Source organism: Oncorhynchus nerka, linkage group LG26, assembly GCF_034236695.1.
Source record: "Oncorhynchus nerka isolate Pitt River linkage group LG26, Oner_Uvic_2.0, whole genome shotgun sequence".
NCBI lineage: Eukaryota > Metazoa > Chordata > Actinopteri > Salmoniformes > Salmonidae > Oncorhynchus > Oncorhynchus nerka.
Window position 1 is genome coordinate 12,198,070 of NC_088421.1, and position 23,061 is coordinate 12,221,130.

Below are 23,061 nucleotides of genomic sequence, written 5' to 3' on the forward strand. Positions count from 1 at the left end.
GGTCAGTAGGCTGTATACAGGGTCAGTTCCAGGGTCAGTAGGCTGTATACAGGGTCAGTAAGCTGTATACAGGGTCAGTCCCAGGGTCAGTAATTATATACAGGGTCAGTTCCAGGGTCAGTAGCTATAGATAGGGTCAGTTCCAAGGTCGGTAGCTATATATCCAGGGTCAGTAGCTATATACAGGGGCAGTTCCAGGGTCAGTAGCTATATACAGGGTCAGTTCCAGGGTCAGTATTTATATACAGGGTCAGTTCCAGGGTCAGTAGCTATATACAGGGTCAGTTCCAGGGTCAGTAGTTATATACAGGGTCAGTTCCAGGGTCAGTAGTTATATACATGGTCAGTTCCAGGGTCAGTAGCTATATACAGGGTCAGTTCCAGGGTCAGTGCCAATACCATATTTACAGTGTGCAGGGATACTGGAGTGGTAGAGGTAGATATGTATAGGGGTAAGGTGACTAGGCATCAGGATATATGATAAACAGAGTAGCAACAGCGTATTTAATGATTGTATGTGAGTGTGTGTGCATGTGTGTAGAGTTAATATGAATGTGTGTGTGTGTTATGTGTGTGTTTGTGTGTGTGTGTGTGTCTCAGTGTGTGTGGGTGTGAGTGAGTGTGTAGAGTCCTGTGAGTGTGTAGAGTCCTGTGAGTGTGTAGAGTCCTGTGAGTGTGTAGAGTCCTGTGAGTGTGTAGAGTCCTGTGAGTGTGCATAGAGTCTGTGCAAAAATAAAAATTAAAGGGTCAATGCAGAAAGTCTGTGTAGCCATTTTGTTAGCTATTTTGCAGTCTTATAGCTATTTTGCAGTCTTATAGCTATTTTGCAGTCTTATAGCTATTTTGCAGTCTTATAGCTATTTTGCAGTCTTACACCTTGGGGATAGAAGCTGTTCAGGAGCCTGTTGGTGTCAGACGTGTTTCTCTGGAACTGCTTGCCGTGCGGAAGCAGAGAGAACAGTCTATGGCTTGGGTGGCTGGGGTCTTTAACAATTCTCCTTCCTTTCACACCGCCTGAAATAGAGGTCCTGAATGGCAGGGAGTGATATACTCGGCTCTCCACACCAGCCTCTCTAGCACCATGCGATCGAGGGCGATGCAGTTGCCATACCAAGCAATGATGCAGCCAGTCAAGATGCTCTTTTTGACGATTTGAGGTCCCGTGTCAAATATTTTCAACCTCCTGAGGGGGAAGAGGTAATGTTGTGCCTTCTTTGCGACATTGTGTGCATGTGGACCATTTTAAGAGGTTGTAGGCCTATGTAAGTCAGGGGAATGTGGATAGAAGTTTTGAGGTGTTGGTTATTTTCTAGTTCTCCTGAATTGCTCTCAAAGCAAATTTCATACACTAGTCTAGTCTAGTGTCAAAGCTATATTGTATGGTAATTACTTATCAATATTCACTCTGGAACAGAACAACAAATATAATTTGCTAAATTTATATTGGCTAAAAACACATCTAGATATACTCTGATCAAATCTGGTGGTCATGATTAAGAAGTTCCAACCACAAAGTAATACACTCATGAGTTCAATCTGATATCACAAGTAGAGAAAAATGCTTTCTTGTAGTGCAAACCCAAACAAAGTCACAGACAGGCTTTTCTCTGTTAACATTTGGGAAGAAGAGCTCTGTCTATTAGTGATCAGTGATCACCATAACTGCCCGTGAAGTCATTGAAGGGAGTTTACTGGAATAGAGAATAAAGGGAGAGAGTCCATCTGCTTCCTATTGAGGCATTTCTTGTGTTTCTGAGGGCAAATGCCTGTATTAACATCACCATTGGGCATGCACACACACTCACACATGCACAACACACATGCACACATGCTAAATCAACCAGAAAAAACAGCATGTAAATACACATTTACACAAGTCCTGGCTTAGGCCTACCAACACAGTATTTACAGTAGCCTTCACACAAACATGAAGTAGACATGTAGTAAGAAAACATATTTTCTCAAGAATGATGGGCAAGGATGCTAAAGTCGTAGGTCATCAAAGAGGCATGTGACGCAATAGTCTGTTGGAAGAGGGGGCGTGTAAGATAGGCGTGCCTTTTCTGGTCGTGTTATAGTCCAGCCAGTTATATTTCGCATTCGACTTGAGGGGACGGCTCGACCCGCCCATTCAAGGCTGGCTGATCTCTGGCACGCTTTTGTTCAAACTCAAGTCAAGTAAGTCATAATCGCCTGCGTACCCTTTAGTTTAGCTACAACACTGTAGTATGTGAATAGTAGCAGGTAACACGAATTTCGCTCCTCATATTGATTTCTTTATATGTCTTTTATTTACAATATTCATGGTTTTGTCAGCCAGTAGTGGTATTTAGGCTTCAAAGTAGATACATTGGTATTTTAGTTGGCGTGTGATAACTTGCGCAACGACTTCAGATACGAGCAAAGTCTCGGGACAAGGCAACAACTAGTCTTTTGGAAGGACAGATTTGACATAACTTTCAGACTAATTTTCACCAGGTTGAACTCTTCGATAGCTTCTATGTTCCTTCTATAGGCTAGTGTTGGACAGTTCTTTTGGCGTATGTGTCTGTTTGTCATATTCCCTCTGGAAGTCTATGGAGAGAAGCTGTTCAACTTGGATGTTATCCTCACGCGACTCTGGATTTAGTTACGTACTGTGAGACGTACACGCGTAACCCCAGAGGCCAGACGTTGAATGTTGATTTTACTACAAGAATAGTCAAACACACCTGACTTGACCCGATTTGAATGCCTGTGCAAGGATTTTGTTGGTTTCTGTGCTGCAGGCAGGGTTTCAATTTGCTCGGACGGGACTATGGGGAGAAAGAGGAGGAAGAATCTTTTGAGTTGCGCAACAAGGAGGATCTGACTTGCAACGGACGTGTAAGTAACCTTATCTGCATGCATTATTAGTATTACCATGTTAATATGATTAGTCTGCCCCCTCCTCCCCTATGATGCAGCTATACGTCGTTGTTAAGACCTGTCATACTTATCTATGCACAGCCTATGTATTATTCACATCTTCATGTCTACTAAAGAACAGCCAATATGTCAGTCAGATGGGATTTTGCTACATAGGGAGACATACCAATTTATAATAACACACCACAATGGCTGACGCTACATGTTTATAAAAAAGTATTGAACCTGTATGGAACACGTTTGAGAGTACACAAAGTAGAAATTGTATTTGAATCTGATTGCTTACTATGACACATGCACATGTTATAACATAGTTCTCTTTTTAAATTATTTTTATTTCACATTTATTTAACCAGGTAGGCCAGTTGAGAACAAGTTCTCATTTACAACTGTGACCTGGCCAAGATAAAGCAAAGCAGTGCTACAAAAAACAACAACACAGAGTTACACATGGGATTAACAAAGTACAGTCAATAACAATAGAAAAATCTATATACAGTGTGTGCAAATGGAGTGAGGAGGTAAGGCCATAAATAGGCCATAGTAGCGAAGTAATTACAATTTAGCAAATGAACACTGGAGTGATAGATGTACAGATGATGATGTACAAGTAGAAATACTGGTGTGCAAAAGAGCAAAAAAAAGTTCATAAAAACAATATGGGGATGAGATAGGTAGTTGGTTGGGCTATTTACAGATGGGCTGTGTAGAGCTGCAGCGATCTGTGAGCTGCTCTGACAGCTGATGCTTAAAGTTAGTGAGGGAAATGTCTCCAACTTCAGCGATTTTTGCAATTTGTTCCAGTCATTGGCAGCAGAGAACTGGAAGGAAAGGCGGCCAAAGGTGGTGTTGGATTTGGGGATGACCAGTGAGATATACCTGCTGGAGCGCGTGCTACGGGTGGGTGTTGTTATGGTGACCATTGAGCTGAGTTATAACATAGTTATAACTAAGCATAACCTACATAGCCAGCATAAATAATGGTGCAGCTTGCTTTGAAGGGCAACACACAAGTGGCAGCTATAAGTCGATGAACCAATTTCATTCCTCACCACAGAGAGGTATAGCTGGCTACACAACTCCTTGTCATCCTAGTTACCCACCTTCCTTATTTTTGCCCTAAACACCAGCTCATGAATACACTCACGGCTGGCTATGGATTCAGCAGCAGGAAAATGATGTGGAGTTGGGCCGGGGCAAGGTCTATCCATGCAAAAAAAAGAACCATGTTCCACTTTAGAATCCTATCCAAGATGGATTAAAATGGTGACATGCAGACATAAGCAGGAATGAGCAGGCCTATGTGCACAAAGATAGGCCTAGACTAGAGGTTGTGTTAGATCAGCTTTGTTACAGAGCCCATATTTACAGTTTTGAAGTGGTACTACTACCATCATGCTGACCGGACTGATTCATTTTCCAGGATACAGGGAGTGTGTCAGGTCATTCATGTGACCTGCTCCCTCCATCACAATAAAATACAGTTCCACTGTCATGGATACAGGGCACGCAGACAGACAGAATGTGTGTTTGGCCTGTTCTTTGAAGCCTGGGCAACATTGAGTAATCTCACACAGTGTGATGCAACCAAAAAGCCTACTGTTGAATGGCATCGATCCTGTGGCCTCCGTCCACTGTATGGCAAACAAGACTGTGGCCTTGTCTTCTCCGTAATGTCAGTCTTCTAATCGGGCACAGAGAGTTCAGCATTGTCCGCCCACTTGTGAGGGGTCATTGTTACCCTGTATTGAGGTAACCTCTTCACCTCAATCTAGTACACAACGTACTATACCCTCCTCACATGTCCATTAAAAAGGAGCTTTACCTAGAATTCATTGTCAAAGTCAGTATTACTGACCGCAGCATAACAAGCCCTCTAGTTGTAGGCCTAATTCAATATTTCTTCATGTTAAGCTTTCAGTCATATTTTCTGTATTGCTTGCAGTGCTTAGCTTGACTTGGGCAGCAGGTCTTCTTCCACAACAAGAACATGAAGCACACATCCAGCCGAATAGTCCACTCTCCCCTCCTGTTCACCTCTGAAGATATCCATATCTATATCCATTCCTATCATCTCTCCTGTCTGCCAGCTGTTACACACGTATGCTTTAGAAACTGGAGGGAGATACTTTTCTTTAATGGAAATGGTCTTGAGTTGCGATGGATAGGCAGGTCTCTTCCCATCAGTCCAATGGCACTAACAGACGGGTCTGGTCCGGAGATAAGAGGAACATCTGGTGCTCAGGGGGATCCAGAGAGGTGTCCGCACTGGAGAGTTGTTCTTGGCAAACATCCCATGTCTTGATCATTATGCACCATCTGTCTGGCAGTGATAGCTAAAAAAAAACTCCATCCATGGTCCATTTCCTCAATCAATGCAGGGTTATTGTAGTATGTCTCGGTTAAGGACGCTTGATGGGTTTAAAGTAAGACCCACTCCACCCCAATGAAGGCTGCTGAGGAGAGGACGGCCCACAATAACGTCTGGAAAGGAGCTAATGGAATGGCATTAATCACGTGGAACCCATGTTTGATGTGTTTGATACCATTCCACTTATTCCGCTCCAGTCATTACCACAACCCTGTCCTCCCCAATTAAGGTGCCTCCAACCTCCTGTGCTCAACCTCCCACCATATAGCATAACCCCCCCCATCAAACCTAGCCATGCATATCCAGGTCCAAAAACTGTCTCCACCCCTCTTAGCCCCTCAATCATGTCTTCTCTCTGTCATTACTCCTTTGTGACTTACAGTGGGTTAAATCCATTTGAGTTCACTCACTTTTTGACAGCACCCCTTTTGATTTGAACTAAACCTTCCTTGGACCTGAATACCAAAACCTTCAAGAGTGGACCTATTTTTGCATACCCCACCATACCATGAGACATGTCTTCAAGATTGATATCATTTACAAGCTTACAAACAGGTTTGTCAAACTGTTTTATAATTATTATTTTTTATGACATATTTGCACATGTTGTAGTTTAGACCCTATTTGACATAATCTAAGGTTTTTGTGTCGTGCCCGCCATCGGTTGAGACAAAACATGCTCTTGAATACAGGTGGGTGTCATGTTTTGTCTGATAATGAACTAAAATGAGAATCAAATAGACACTTAGACTTTCAAATAATACCACAAAGATAGTTGGAGGTCCACATATCAGAGAATGTTGACTTGAATGGGATATGTTGTTTTACATTTTAGGCTACTGTCAGTCCTCCATAGGAAATCTATTGAAGTCATTAAAGGATAGATAATATTATAGACATGACCACTTGACATTCGACGGTGGGTGGACCGGCGGCCATCTTTGAGGTAGTAATTAAAACTTAAAATTGCCATTGAATTGCCATTTTAATGGTGTACCAGCTACAGCTAGTCTGAAGGGATAGGTCCATTCTCAGATTTGTTTTCTATGATTGAAATGACAACGACGAGACAGACTATAGGGAGGAGGTCAGAGACCTGGCTGGGTGGTGCCATAATAACAACCTATCCCTCAACGTAACCAAGACTAAGGAGATGATTTGTGGACTACAGGAAAAGGAGGGCCGAGCACGCCCCCGTTCTCATCGACGGGGCTGTAGTGGAGCAGGTTGAGAGCTTCAAATTCCTTGGTGTCCACATCAACAACAAACTAGATTGGTTCAAACACACCAAGACAGTCGTGAAGAGGGCACGACAAAGCCTATTCCCCCCCAGGAAACTAAAAAGATTTGGCATGGGTCCTGAGATCCTCAAAAGGTTTTACAGCTGCAACATCGAGAGCATCCTGACCGGTTGCATCAATGCCTGGTACGGCAATTGCTTGGCCTCCGACCGCAAGGCACTTCAGAGGGTAGTGCGTACGACCCAGTACATCACTGGGGCAAAGCTGCCTGCCACCCAGGACCTCTACACCAGGCGGTGTCAGAGGAAGGCTCTAAAAATTGTCAAAGACCCCAGCCACCCCAGTCATAGACTGTTCTCTCTACTACCGCATGGTAAGCGATACCGGAGTGTCAAGTCTAGGACAAAAAGGTTTCTCAACAGTTTTTACCCCCAAGCCATAAGACTCCTGAACAGGTAACCAAATGTTTACCCGGACTATTTGCATTGTGTGCCCCCCGTCCCAACCCCTCTGCTACTCTCTGTTTATCTTATATGCGTAGTCACTTTAACTATGCATTCATGTACATACTACCTATTTGGCCCGACCAACCAGTGCTCCCACACATTGGCTAACCGGGCTATCTGCATTGTGTCCCACCACCCGCCAACCCCTCTTTTTACGCTTCTGCTACTCTCTGTTCATCATATATGCATAGTCACTTTAACGATACCTACATGTACATACTACCTCAATAAGCCTGACTAACAGGTGTCTGTATAAAGCCTTAATACACTTATTTTCAAATGTCTTTTTACTGTTGTTTTATTTTTTTACTTACCTACACACACACACACACACACACACACACACACACACACACATACCTTTTTTTTCTCACACCATTGGTTAGAGCCTGTAAGTAAGCATTTCACTGTAAGGTCTACACCTGTTGTATTCGGCGCACGTGACAAATAAACTTTGATTTGATTTGACCCACCCTGTATTCAACAGCATGTTGTGTCTCAACCGACGGCGGCACAACACAAACACCTCAGAGGATCTGAAGTCTAAGCTACAACGAATGAACAAAATCGGAGTTTACACGTTTTTAGATAATTGAAGTTAAAAATTTAAAATAATATATATACTTTTTTATTCAGAACATTTTTTGTGCAGGAAATTATGAAATAGTTTGACAACTCTGTTTGTAAGCTTTTGAAATGAGTTCATATGGATTTACCCAATAGTGTGCTGCACACTTCCTTTCTCAAAAGAGAACAAAGAGAGTAACCTCAAAAGAACATCCCTCTCAAAAAGGATCTGATTTCACATTCATTGTGTGGCCGTCCATGTTGTATCATGTGGACTACAGTGAGCATAGGCTATGTGAATGAGTGGTGATGAGGGTTTGGCCTATTGTTCAAACCACTGGCTTTGGTTTGCTTCCAGTGACTTAGGTTATTGTGTGTTCATACCCTTTCCTACAAACAGTAGGCTTCACCTCCCACTTGAGATTGTATCAGCTCCTTAACTACAACCGGACACAACCCCGAGAAAATATTGATTATTGATTTCTTGTCTACTGCTAATCCTGTTTCCTCCCGGCCTGACCCTTCTCACTGATATAGATATAGATACGACCAGTCAATACTACCTGCTGAGCCAACCATTAGACCTCAGCTGACCCAGACTAAGATTTTTATTTATTTTTTATCCATTATTTTACCAGGTAAGTTGACTGAGAACACATTCTCATTTGCAGCAACAACCTGGGGAATAGTTACAGGGGAGAGGAGGGGGATGAATGAGCCAATTGTAAACTGGGGATTATTAGGTGAGCGTGATGGTTTGAGGGTCAGATTGGGAATTTAGCCAGGACACCGGGGTTAACACCCCTACTCTTACGATAAGTGCCATGGGATCTTTAATGACCTCAGAGAGTCAGGACACCTGTTTAACGTCCCATCCGAAAGACAGCACCCTACACAGGGCAATGTCCCCAATCACTGCCCTGGGGCATTGGGATATTTTTTTTTTAGACCAGAGGAAAGAGTGCCTCCTACTGGCCCTCCAACACCACTTCCAGCAGCATCTGGTCTCCCATCCAGGGACCTACCAGGACCAACCCTGCTTAGCTTCAGAAGCAAGCTAGCAGTGGTATGCAGGGTGGTATGCACCATTACAGCACAGACTCCGAAGACCGTCCATCCCAAGGAAAATCAAAGGATTTGTGAACTGTAATATTTAGCTTTCCATGGTGTCAATGGTGGTTTTGGGGGTGGGGTCGGAAGGTGGGTGTCGTAGATGAGTCCTGGTCCTGGGAAAGCCCTACAGGGAAGTTCCACTGTTTACACAGTGGCCTCAGTTACGTTCAGCGTTGGACAAGCCGCACTTTGAGGCAGTAGGTCAGACCTCCCAGCCCTCCCTGTGCGTGTGTGTTGGAACATTTTCTCTCTAAAAGCTTGTTAGCTAAATGGTCCCTGCTGCTGCCAGGGGTGACCACAGCTACCCACAGGCCTGGTGGAGGAGTGACGAGTCTCCCCTCTTCTCCAGATACATCCACCCAACATCTTCACCACCACCACCATCTACTACGTCAACGTTTTCCTCTGCGGTGCCAAGAAGGGTTGTGAAGAGTAACAGCCATAATACTGAAACTATGGAGTGATGCTCTGTGCCCGGCCTGTGCTCCAGCTGAGGTTGGAGGCATGACTCAGTTGTGACGCTTGTGCAGGCTTGGCTGGCAGAACGGTCCCTGCCTAGGCCAGTTCAGAACCTTTCCCATGCATGTTTACAATCCGGATTCAAAGAAATTGCTCTCCCAACAGCTGCCCAAACAGTCAGGCAGGCTGAGATGAATGCCTCCAGTGTTGAGATAGCCAGGGCACTAATTTTAGGAGAGGACATCCGTCATTCTCTCACCCTTCCATGTTTCCACTTAAATCTCAGCATTCTGCTAGATGCAATATGAAGTTAGGCCTAGCTATGTTTGCCACCGGGCATTGTGCCCGTCTACAACAGCTGCCAGCATTACCGGGAAGAAGCAGGTCCAGTCCTGGCTTGCCTGAAAGTGGGTCCCGTTAACCGGCTAACGGCGATGCCTCTGCCCTCCCCTCCTCCCTCTTTATTAGAAAAGAGTCTTCAGAGGTGTTACGGTACACTGGTTTATATTTGGTTTCCGTTGCGTCGCGGCCTCACCACCTTCAGGCCACACATCTGGTCCTCAGGCTGACGTTGGCAGAGCCCGAGCATTTCATCCTGGTTACTCAGCCTCCCAGGAGAGCTGCAGGGCCAGGCAGGGGGAGGAGGGAGGAGGGTGTGGTGGTGGTGCCAGAGGAGAGCGGAAGTGAGCCACGGAACGAATACATCACGGCATCTCTCTCTCCCTCCTTCCCTAGCCCCGGCTCCAGTCCGGATGAATCATCCCCTGCCTGCCCTCTCTTCCACTCTGTCTACTCTCTCCATTCGAGATCGACTCCTCCAGACTTCTGAAAAGCACGCCGTTCCCTCCTTCTTTTCTCCTTCTATCAACTTTGGGACTATGCATTTAAAGAGGTAGCTTGGATCAGTGGTTCCCAAACCGGGGGCGAGGGATCGGCAGGGGCTTTCAACAAACATCAGTTTTCCTCTTGTCATATCAGTCATTGTATACATTAGAGAGATATTTATCACTTGTCCAGATCAACTAGCCCATAGATTTTGTTGTAATGTTTGAGTCATTCAAATGTCACATCAAATGTCACATGAATACACATACACATTGCAGGAAATAAGTGTGAGTGAAAAAGTCTGGGAATCTCGGGCCTAGATAAACAGACAGGGGAGATAATGTTCAGTGACAGTGTTCTTTTCGTAGAGAGTACCTACTCACAATAAGACTGGGGAGGATTTATTTATTGGATTTATAAGCAGACTTCCCATATGGCAATTGGCAATCATTTCCATCACCAGTTTTCTCTCAGTCAGACATGGCAGGCTCAGGCTGTGTCTGGTGTGAGCAGAATGTCTAGGGAACGGGACTTGGCCAGTTGGTTGAGGGTCGACGAGGGCCAAGCAGAGCCAGGAGCAGGGGAGGGCCACAGCCCGCCCGAGCCTCATTCACAAATTGCTTTTCGACACCATTCAGTCATTCCTATCGGGCTCGTCTGACGTTTGCAGTACATTTACATTACATTTAAGTCATTTAGCAGACGCTCTACCTCTCCCTGGTTTAAACTTGAACTCAATCACATTACTCACACCTTCTTCTTATCCTTTCATTTGACCTCCGGCCCTCCGCCCGGCGTCTACCCTCATACAGAGCGCGTACTGTACATTAGTAGTTGGATTTTTCTTTTCACTTAAAAAAAAAAAAACCTTCTGAAGCACTTTGCAGAGGCAGAGTCCTAAACTTAGCAGACCCAGCAGTAACATGTGGTGTTTGAACAGCGAGGGGCCCAGAGCTGACCTGGATAGTGTTTCAGCTAGGCCGGAACCCCAGGCCGGGCCGTTGCAGGGCCTCCCTCAAGGCTGTGACTCCTCAGAGACAACATCACAGGCCACAGAAACACACAGCGCACCACGGACACGGGCCGACTGGATCACAGGCTAGCTCTGATGAGGTTTTCCAAGGTCCCCATACGCAGTAAAAGGTAAATCTCCTTTCCAGCCCCTGGCTGCAGGGCGTCCAGAATAAAAAGTTCACTGTTCCAACTTGACTGCTAGCAGGGGCTCCGTGTATTCAGTTGACACATCTCTCAGTGTGCAGCAGAGAGAGGGGTGGGGATAGATGGCTGTTTAAGAGGAAAAGTACTGTACAGGGAAATGATGTTGGTCCCTCGTTGTGATTTTCCAGGAAATGAAAAAAAGCCCTCTGCTTAATCATCAGTGCAGTTAAAGTAGAAACAGGAGTCTGTCTCTACACCCTCAATTATGGGCCAAGTCTGTTTGTCTCCCTGGTCTGGCCTCTCTCTCTCTCTCTCACTCTCTCACTCTCTGCTCTGTCTCTCTCTGAAAGAGGAGTGCCAGCAGTATGTGAGGGTAGGCTATACTGTGTTACGGCCTTGGTTGGTCTAGTGACCTAACGGTTCAAGTGCTCTGGCTAGAAGTGTTTGCTAAGAAAAAAGTGATTTATTTCTGTTGGTTTATTTTGACACTGTACCAACATTAGTCTTATGGGACTTGAATATATCATTGTCTCATTTGTGTGTTTATATAACAGTAATAAACCAATAAAGACACATACAGCTATGTGAGATAGGAGTACGACCGACCACAAATATTTGATGTTAGTTGCCTTTTTCACAGAAACGACTGGATGTGAATAAAAGGGCGTGGGGGTGTGTGTTGAGCTAAATAATCCTCTGTTCCTGGTTCTTATGTTAAATGAGCCTGTTTTGAATGGCATATTTCTCCCAACCATCTCACCCTTGGATGTGAAAGCCAACCATTACAAGAACAGAGCAGCTATGTGCCTGGTGTGGCTGCCAGGAAAGGCAGAATGCTATACTTTAACACACAGGGTTGGCTGGGGGGCAAACCTTCAGGGGGGAAATCACCCCATCTAGACTACCTGGGAACCTACCATGCTAACTGTCATAGCACATTAACTAGCCTACATCAAATCTCCACAGGGTTATCTACCTTGAACTGATGGGCCCATAGCTCTCTCAGATCACCCCTCATTACACATGTATGTTGTAATCAGGATGCAGACTCTTCCCAGCTAGCACATAACGTTATGAGAACCATACGTTTCTTAGATCTTGGTGAGAGGGTGTTGGTCCTATGGTTATTTTACATACTACCTTCCCAAAACCTTTTGGGAATGGTGCAGGATAGTTGTTTGGCTTTGGAACATTCAAAGCTCATTTACACTACTTGAACAGAACGTTTTCTAAAAGTTCAAACATGGTTACATTTAATAAAAATGTTGGTAATATTCTAGGAACGTTCTCCAACTGGTTTAAAAATGGAGAATATTCTCAAATAGTTCAGAGAACATTAAGAAACAACATTCTTCTGTGAGAATTTCAGTACTTCAGCATAACGTTTCCTATAGGTTTCCTCATGATTCTATTTAAATTCATGTGCTTACATTGTTCTGAGTATGTTAAGAAACAACATTCTTCTCTGGGATTTTCAGTAGTTTCAGCATAACGCATCAACAAAACAATCTCTATCCTCTGTCTTGTTAAGCTTGTTCAGCTGTGTGGGTTGCGCCTACTAATTGGCCACTGTTACGAATCCCTTTTGGCCCGACAGTCTAGGGGGGGATGGTAATGAGACCCGTAACATAACTCATGCAAATTATTATTGTGACAAAGTAAAAGTGTGCACGAAATAACCACGACAACAGAAATCTACCGTCAAACTCTAGGTTTATTTATAAACACACGGTAATGGGGGGAGCAGGAAAAGGGGCTGAGCTGGACCCAAGGAAAGAAACAATAAGTATTCAAAAACACCCCTAAGCTAGACTAGCCTACTTTAACAACAGCTAACTAACTAACCAAAAATACAGTGGGTGGTCCGCCCAGTTCTAACTAGTGTATTTAACAAAGTTCACCTACGGGTAGTGTATGCCCATGGGCGACTTGTCTTGGTTTCCCCCTTTTCCCACCAGCAAACAAACAAACACCATAACCAAAAACAATACTCACAGGTGATGACAAAGTGCTATGGAGGTGTTTAAACAAAAGAGAGGTTAAGACACAAAGCGAGAGTGAAACACAGAGACCTACAGACATGGCATTTACAGAGCGATTGAGCTAGAGATTGCTCCAGAGCAAACAAATGATAGGGTTTTTAAACCATGGGGAAGGAACTGTGATAGGGTAGGAAATAGGAGGAGGTGTGTCTTCTGATTGATGATTGATTGTTGACTGATTGGGGAGTGATGGTTTTCACCTGTGAGGGGAGAAGGAGAGAAAAGAACCACACACAGGATACACACACACAGGATAACTGTATCCGTAACAGCCACACCGGATCTTAATCAGTGCTTGTTTCCTTTGAAATGGAGTCTGTTTGAATAGACTCAAATGAACAGCTTTGAATGAGTTAAAATACATGGCATGCTAGCTCCATCCTGGTGGCCCAGTGGACTAATTCCATGGATACAGAACAGAAGGTCATAGATTCAAATCTCACTGATGTGCCACAATAAAAGAATACATGTGTTTACATGATTAATGCCTAAGCAAATAAAATGTGATTTGTGCTTGGAGTTCAAAACAGTTCAACTAAGCTAACAGTGTTATTAAAAGTCTTGTTGGAACATGTTCACAGAACCTTATTTTTATTGCCTTCAAATAACCTATCATTTCCATTCTCAGAACATTAATAAAACCTCTCAGGAAACGTTCAGGGAACCATAGTAAAACGTTCTCAGAACCTCCCTTCAACCAAAATATGAATGTTCCCAGAACAGGCAAAATGTTCACTTTCGTTCGCAGAATGTTTTACCGGTCAGGAAACGTATGGCTTCATTCCCAGAACCAATGGGAAACCAAAAATGTACGTATCCACGACATTCAAGGAACCAAATGTGCTAGCTGGGTTAAGTGATTTTTTTGTTGTTGCTTTTTTCACAGGGTCCACTTGAGGTGACTCTCTCTCAGCCGACTCGCACAGCCAATGGGACAAACGGGTAAGTTGTTTGTGTGTGTGTTCGTGGATGTGTGTGTGTGTGTGAGTGAGTGAACACACGTTGTGCTGCTTTTAGGAAATCAGTTCCTCTATAGCTCTTGATGTTCATGTATGCTTCTGTGTACGTGATGTGTCACCAAGCACGGACATCATTAGTACTCAATCTTTTTATCTTTTACTTCCCTCTACAGAGCTTGGTTCTTGGGGTTTCTCACCACAAGACTCATAGTATGCCTGACCACACATGCACACACACACATGCAGAAGTACACGTAGGATCTTCATTTGAGCCAATTTGCTACAACATAAAAGTTATCCTGCAGCGACAAGAAATGTGAATTAATGGTCATTTTTGTAGGGTTTGATACATTTTTTGTAAGGGAAAATCACAAACTTCAAAAGCCTTTTAAACCTCAAATACACTACAAGTTCTCCTACAACAGGGTGATCAAATTAAGATTCTATATCTGTAGGACGCGCCAATACCACTACCAGATTCGCAGGCCATGTGTCAGCGGGACTCTCACACCGGGGTGCAAGATCTCACACACTCACACACACACACACACACACACACACACACACACACACACACACACACACACACCAATTTCTTATTTATTTAACAAGGCATGTCAGTTAAGAACAAATTCTTATTTACAATGACGGCCTACTCCAGCCATATCCTAACTCGAACAACGCTGGGCCAATAGTGCACCGCTCTATGGGACTCCCAATCACAGCCGGTTATGATACAGCCTGATGATGCCTCTAGCACTGTGATGCAGTGCCCTAGACCCCTTGTGCCACTCGGGAGCCAAGACATGACGTGAGTGTGGGATGGTGGTGGTTGAGGGGGAGATGAGTGATCTCAGGCCTGCATCACACTATCAGTCAGGCATCATATCCTTATCTACCCCCTCCTCTCTCCCACCTCACTCCCAGGCAATCTCAGTCTCAGTCCTCTCAGAGCACAGACGGCGTGGTGAAAAGTCCTAGAATTATATAACGTAGCTGATGAACAGTATACATGTCTGATAATGTCACAACTCGCTACAAGAGGACAACTCAAACAGGAAAGGGAGGAGGGCTGAGGGTGGGGGCGTTGAGGGAGCGGTGAGCTGAGGCTCTCTGAAGCCTCAAGTCAGACGGGACATGCAGCCTCCTGAGGGAGCGAGGGAGGGAGGGAGGAAAGGGTGAGCGAGGTGACTCAATCTCACTTCAGGAACACACCCTAGAGGGGCGAGGCTGGCACAAGCGTGTGTGTGTGTGTGTGTTTGTGTGTGTGTGTGCTGCCACCTCCACAGAGCAGAGAAGAGCGATAGGCCTCAGAGCTGTCACACAGGTGATTTACTGCTGGTGCTAGAGGGAGTGTGTCAAATAACTGACTGACTATAATCATCACACTAAGAATTAGGTGCTGTGCTACACGACCATTACATGGCCACTGGCCACACCTATCTAATGGCCCATTACAAAGCAGGGAGGAGACACTGACATATAGTCACATTTATCTCAGATATATTGGCATAGATTATACCAGTTTAATTCATTTTTTAGGGGCCCATTTAGAGTCAAGTTAGACAATTCAAGGCATGAAATTCAGTCACAAGTGAATGCAGGCTAAGCAGAGTAGATCTGTATTGAAAAGCACTGCAATATTGAAGGGATGTTGAGAGTTTGTGCTATTCTGAAAGTGAGCTTCGTAGATTTCTGTTCATCTGGAATAGGAGAGTATAGGTTCCAGCAGGTCATCCCACACCTCCGTCTGTGTGCACTAACCTTTATAGCACCTTCATTTGAACATGATTAGTCATGTCATGTAGTCGTTATTGCTCATTATGAGCCCTGCAGGCTTCACGTTCTGTTCTGCGGATAGAGAGCTTCACCTGAGCAGCTCAGTGGGCGTAATTACATGTGTATTCACGTCCACAGTGTCTAGTGTGAAGTGAACAAAAGCCTCTGGTTAGCTAGGTTGATTGAGATGTGATACTGCAGAGAGAGAGAGAGAGAGAGGAGACAGGTGTGGGATCGGATGGGAGGGCTGGCATATGCCTATATGGGCAACATATGTCCATTTTAGGTTAGGTGTTGTGTGTTAGTTTCCCATTGCGTTGACCTACTAACCCAGAGTGGCAGCTCACCCATGGTGCCTGTCTGGTACAGAGTAGACCGACAATAGACCGACAATAGACAGACAGTAGACCGACAGTAGACAGTAGACAGTCAGTAGAACGACAGTAGACCGACAGTAGACAGTCAGTAGACAGTCAGTAGACCGACAGTAGGCAGACAGTAGACAGTCAGTAGACCGAGAGTAGACCGACAGTAGGCAGTCAGTAGACAGTCAGTAGACAGTCAGTAGACAGTCAGTAGGCAGTCAGTAGACAGTCAGTAGACCGAGAGTAGACCGACAGTAGGCAGTCAGTAGACTGGCAGTAGACCGACAGTAGGCAGTCAGTAGACAGTCAGTAGACCGAGAGTAGACCGACAGTAGGCAGTCAGTAGACTGGCAGTAGACCGACAGTAGACAGTCAGTAGACAGTCAGTAGGCAGTCAGTAGACAGTCAGTAGACCGACAGTAGACCGTCAGTAGACCGACAGTAGGCAGTCAGTAGGCAGTCAGTAGACAGTCAGTAGACAGTCAGTAGACCGTCAGCAGACCGACAGTAGGCAGTCAGTAGACTGGCAGTAGACCGTCAGCAGACCGACAGTAGGCAGTCAGTAGACTGGCAGTAGACCGACAGCAGACCGACAGTAGGCAGTCAGTAGACTGGCAGTAGACCGTCAGCAGACCGACAGTAGGCAGTCAGTAGACTGGCAGTAGACCGTCAGCAAACCGACAGTAGACAGTCAGTAGACTGGCAGTAGACCGACAGTAGACCGACAGTAGGCAGTCAGTAGACTGGCAGTAGACCGTCAGCAGACCGACAGTAGGCAGTCAGTAGACTGGCAGTAGACCGACAGTAGATCGACAGTAGGCAGTCAGTAGGCAGTCAGTAGACAGTCAGTAGACCGTCAGCAGACCGACAGTAGGCAGTCAGTAGACTGGCAGTAGACCGTCAGCAGACCGACAGTAGGCAGTCAGTAGACTGGCAGTAGACCGTCAGCAGACCGACAGTAGGCAGTCAGTAGACTGGCAGTAGACCGTCAGCAGACCGACAGTAGACAGTCAGTAGACTGGCAGTAGACCGACAGTAGACCGACAGTAGGCAGTCAGTAGACTGGCAGTAGACCGTCAGCAGACCGACAGTAGGCAGTCAGTAGACTGGCAGTAGACCGACAGTAGACCGACAGTAGGCAGTCAGTAGACTGGCAGTAGACCGTCAGCAGACCGACAGTAGGCAGTCAGTAGACTGGCAGTAGACCGACAGTAGACCGACAGTAGGCAGTCAGTAGACCGTCAGCAGACCGACAGTAGGCAGTCAGTAGGCAGTCAGTAGACAGTCAGTAGACAGACCTGAGTGGCAGTCACCCCCTCATCCCAGCATGTGGTGCCAAGCTCAGTGTCAGCAGCAGTCAGGGCCATGATGTCTAACAGAGGCCTGTCATACAACCCCAACCCATTACAGTCTGGCTGGTGCCTTTATGAAATGCCTTCATGGCCTACTGCCTGCCCCTCAAACAGGACAGGAGCCTCTCGCTCCCATGCATCCATATCTGTCTCACATAATCTCTATTTTCTCCCAACTCCTTCCCTCTCCCGCCTCAACCGAGCCCCTCGTTGGCAGCCCAGGTACAGACAGAGGAGTGGGAGGCTAGGAGACACACAGGAGGCAGAACACAGTGGGACCACTGAGGGAAGCTCTCGCTAGCCCCCCCCCCCCCCCCCTCTCTCGGTTTCTTTCTCTCTGTCCCTCTCTTTCTTCTCACTTCTATGAAACACACTCTCTCTGTCAAGAACATGACTCTTGGTGTGGGATGCCAGACAATGATGGCTGAAAGAGACTGAAAGAGACAGTGTTTACAACGGTCTTTGGAAGTGTGTGTGTGTGTGTGTGTGTGTGTGTGTTCCAAGAAGTCCTTGGATGTGATCTGTATGGTAATTGCCTGTGTGTGTCAGTGCTCCTGAAATGCATTTTGTTTTCCTCCTTTCAAGACATTCCCTTCCTTCACACGCACATTGTCAAAGTCACGTACACGCATGCAAGCCCCCCCCCCCCACACACACACACCCCCTCACACATACACATACACACACACATGCCCTAACACACACGCATGCCCTCACACACACACACATGCCCTCACACACACACATGCCCTCACACACAGACACACTTCCTGTCCTCTCTCTCCGGTTCCCCCCCAAAACACATTTATGCACTCCCCTCTGCCTAGTCCAGAATTCCTTGGCAGTGGTCTTGAGTAAACAGTGTATTTTTAGAGCTGGGAGGTCATATAGGCCCACTCTTAATCACCACATTCCCATTTTCCCACCAGCCCCCTCCGTCTCAGCTCAGACAGAGGCCCAGCCAGGCACACTGGAGACGGAGAGGGGAATGGGAGGAGGATAGGATGGGGACTTGAGAGAAATATGGGCCTCTTCCCTCCCTCCACAGATTCCACAATGAGACTGTGGTCTGTGATTGCTCATTACCTACCTACAGTATGTGTTGTATTTGAAGGTTTCCCCAGAGACCGGTGTTTGTCCAAGAAGCCTCTGTGTTATATGACAGTTGCTCATGTGTTTGTTCAGATGTCTAAAAAAGTCTGGGTAACTTACATAGCTTTCACCTCTGTATATGAGCCATGGTTTAAAGCTGGACGTTGACTTCCTGGTTGAGCTCACCATAGCCGTGTGTGTTGTGCGATGAAGCTGTTTTTACGCCCCCAGTTAGCCGTATCTGGACGTTTGACCCCTCGGATCACAAATCTCAACTCCCATGTCATTTCCTGGGCTGGTTACTCAGCGACTGATGTAACATAACCCTGCATGAGAGGGCTTTGATCGGGCAACCATGGCTATATCCCAAATGGCACCGTATTCCCTATATAGTTCACTACTTTTCAACAAAGTCCTATGGACCATGGTCAAAAGCAGTGCACTACATAAAGAATAAAATGCCATTTGGGATGCAAGCCATGTTCAGGAGGGCGTACTTTGTATTCTGAAGCATGTCTGTCTGAACAGCAGTCTGGCTCTGACCACAGTCCTCCAAGCCTCAGAGCAAGGACACTGTGTTTTTACAACTTTAATTAACGTCTCGTTAAAATTAACGTCTCGACCAAAATCGATTACTCATCAGGTCAGCTACTCTGGCCACCGTGAGTCTGACTGACTGGTAGACTCAAGTCAGACTCTGAAAGCCTAATCCCTCATATATTTAGTCCAGAGAGGACATATGAATGAAAAAAATGAATCCCTTCTTATGTCGAGATCACAACTTATTTATCTCCTAATCTCGACATAACAAAAGGTTTGTCGAGATCACGAGATAATCAAAAGTACCACTCATTCATTTGTTCGCGACAACCACCTCATCAAGGAGCCCTGTGACTGCGTTGATCGCAATGCGCTCGTCGATGCCTGACAGGCTGCACTGTTTCCCAGGCTGCGTGCCACCCCCAAGACCACAGCCAATCGCATGCTAGCAACAACAACGCTAATTTGTCTTGTCTTGTGAGTTAGCTAGGTAGTCTTGTTGGCTAGCTACTTAGCTAGGTAGTCTTGTTAGCTGCTATTGTTAGCTAGACTAACTAATCTGACTGGCTGATCAGATTCAATTTCAGCCTAGAAATAAGTTTAGAAATAAGTTGGGTGCCTTGTAGGCTGTTTCATAGGCAAGGCTCCTTGCAGGCAGATTAGCTGTCAAAGTGCTTTATAGGTAGATGCATATCTGATCCAGGGATGGGCTCTATTCCTGTCAGGCTGATCAGATTCAATAGTAACCTCAGAGGCTGATAAATCAAAATGCTGCCTTGTAAGATGTTTCATATGTAAGGCTCCTTGCAGACAGACTCTTTTTTTGTTGTTGTTACCTTTATTTAACTAGGCAAGTCGGTTAAAACAAAAAGGTATTATTTACAATGAAGGCCTCCACCGGCTAAATACAGACAGTGCTGAGCCAATGGTGCACCGCCCTATGGGACTCCCAATCACAGCCAGTTGTGATACAGCCTGGATTCGAACCAGGGTGTCTGTAGTAACGCCTCAAGCACTGAGATGCAGTGCCTTAGACGACTGTGCCACTCAGGAGCCCAGCCTCTGAGGCTGCTATTGAATTTGATCAGCCTGTCAAGAATGGAGCTCACCCACTGTAAATTTAAATATTATCCAAAAAGCATGAAGTGTCCCTTACAATTATACACATATCAGTTATGCTAGCTAACAACCAGCATAGATAACAAGCTAGCTAGCTAACAAGACTACCTACAGTTGAAGTCGGAAGTTTACATACACCTTAGCCAAACGCATTTAAATTCAGTTTTTCACAATTCCTGACATTTAATCCTAGTAAAAATTCCCTGTCTTAGGTCAGTTAGGATCACCACTTTATTTTAAGAATGTGAAATGTCAGAAAAATAGTAGAAAGAATGATTTATTTCAGCTTTTATTTCTTTCATCACATTCCCAGTGGGTCAGAAGTTTACATACACTCAATTAGTAATTGGTAGCATTGCCTTTAAATTGTTTAACTTGGGTCAAACATTTTGAGTAGCCTTCCACAAGCTTCCCACACGAAGTTTGGTGAATTTTGGCCCATTCCTCCTGACAGAGCTGGTGTAACTGAGTCAGGTTTGTAGGCCTCCTTGCTCACACACGCTTTTTCAGTTCTGCCCACAAATCTTCTATAGGATTGAGGTCAGGACTTTGTGATGGCCACTCCAATACCTTTACTTTGTTGTCCTTAAGCCATTTTGCAACAACTTTGGAAGTATGCTTGGGGTCATTGTCCATTTGGAAGACCCATTTGCGACCAAGCTTTAACTTCCTGACTGATGTCTTGAGATGTTGCTTCAATATATCCATATAATTTTCTGTCCTCATGAAGCCATCTATTTTGTGAAGTGCACCAGTCCCTCCTGCATCAAAGCACCCCCACAACATGATGCTGCCACCGCCGTGCTTCATGGTTGGGATGGTGTTCTTCGGCTTGCAAGCCTCCCCCTTTTCCTCCTAACATAACGATGGTCATTATGACCAAACAGTTCTATTTTTGTTTCATCAGACCAGAGGACATTTCTCCAAAAAGTACGATCTTTGTCCCCATTTGCTGTTGCAAACTATAGTCTGGCTTTTTTATGGCGGTTTTGGAGCAGTGGCTTCTTCCTTGCTGAGCGGCCTTTCAGGTTATGTCGATATAGGACTCGTTTTACTGTGGATTTAGATACTTTTGTACCTGTTTCCTCCAGCATCTTCACAAGGTCCTTTGCTGTTGTTCTGGGATTGATTTGCACTTTTCGCACCAAAGTACGTTCATCTCTAGGAGACAGAACGCGTCTCCTTCCTGAGTGGTATGACGGCTGCGGGGTCCCATGGTGTTTATACTTGCGTACTATTGTTTGTACAGATGAACGTGGTACCTTCAGGCGTTTGGAAATTGCTCCCAAGGATGAACCAGACTTGTGGAGGTCTACAATTTTAGATTTTCCCATGATGTAAAGCAAAGAGGCACTGAGTTTGAAGGTAGGCCTTGAAATACATCCACAGGTACACCTCCAATTGCCTCAAATGATGTCAATTAGCCTATCAGAAGCTTCTAAAGCCATGACATTATTTTCGGGAATTTTCCAAGCTGTTTAAAGGCACAGTCAACTTAGTGTATGTAAACTTCGGACCCACTGGAATTGTGATACAGGGAATTGTCCTAACCTACTTGCCAAAACTATAGTTTGTATTAACAAGAAATTTGTGGAGTGGTTGAAAAACGAGTGTATGTAAACTTCCAACTTCACCTGTAGCTAACTAGCTCGCTCGCTCATAAGACTAGCCAAGTTAGCTGCGTTGTTGCTCACATGCGGGAGACAGGTTTGCCTGTCAGGTATTGTTCAGGGCTTAGATGCCCCGTAAGCTCTTAGATGCCCCATGAACTCTTAGATGCCCTGTGAGGGCTTAGATGCCCCATGAGCTCTTAGATGCCCCATGAGCTCTTAGATGCCCCGTGAGGGCTTAGATGCCCCATGAACTCTTAGATGCCCCGTGAGCTCTTAGATGCCCCATGAACTCTTAGATGCCCCGTGAGCTCTTAGATGCCCCATGAGCTCTTAGATGCCCCATGAACTCTTAGATGCCCCATGAACTCTTAGATGCCCCGTGAGCTCTTAGATGCCCCATGAGCTCTTAGATGCCCCATGAGCTCTTAGATGCCCCGTGAGGGCTTAGATGCCCCATGAGCTCTTAGATGCCCCATGAGCTCTTAGATGCCCCATGAGCTCTTAGATGCCCCGTGAGGGCTTAGATGCCCTGTGAGGGCTTAGATGCCCCATGAGCTCTTAGATGCCCCATGAGCTCTTAGATGCCCTGTGAGGGCTTAGATGCCCCATGAGCTCTTAGATGCCCTGTGAGCTCTTAGATGCCCCATGAGCTCCTAGATGCCCCATGAGCTCTTAGATGCCCCATGAGCTCTTAGATGCCCTGTGAGGGCTTAGATGCCCCATGAGCTCTTAGATGCCCTGTGAGCTCTTAGATGCCCCATGAGCTCCTAGATGCCCCATGAGCTCCTAGATGCCCCATGAGCTCTTAGATGCCCCATGAGCTCTTAGATGCCCTGTGAGGGCTTAGATGCCCCATGAGGGCTTAGATGCCCCATGAGCTCTTAGCTCACGTTAAGGAACATTTAGCTTGTTACTATTCTAATTTATCAGCTGATAATGAGCTCCAAACGAAAATGAAAGAATAATAGCTCGAAATGTACCATACTTTAGTGTAACAACCAATAAAAACATATGCGCTGATCCACCGTGGGCTCTGCCTCCTCCGCCATACTG

At 45.6% G+C, this 23,061-nt stretch overlaps 1 protein-coding gene across 3 annotated transcripts in view; it reads left to right on the forward strand.

Moving 5' to 3' along the window:
- The first annotated feature begins 2,169 nt into the window (after nucleotides 1–2,169).
- LOC115110293 (unconventional myosin-X-like) overlaps nucleotides 2,170–23,061 on the forward strand; it is a 59,423-nt gene continuing 38,531 nt past the window's right edge. For 2 of the 3 annotated variants that reach the window (XM_065010096.1, XM_065010097.1), the window contains exons 1-3: nucleotides 2,170–2,865; nucleotides 3,712–3,807; nucleotides 14,076–14,131. In XM_065010096.1, the coding sequence (XP_064866168.1) occupies nucleotides 2,731–2,865; nucleotides 3,712–3,807; nucleotides 14,076–14,131 (287 nt within the window). In that variant the 5' untranslated portion in view covers nucleotides 2,170–2,730. The remainder of the gene's footprint in view (nucleotides 2,866–3,711; nucleotides 3,808–14,075; nucleotides 14,132–23,061) is intronic. The other variant, XM_029635813.2, reaches the window with a different exon arrangement.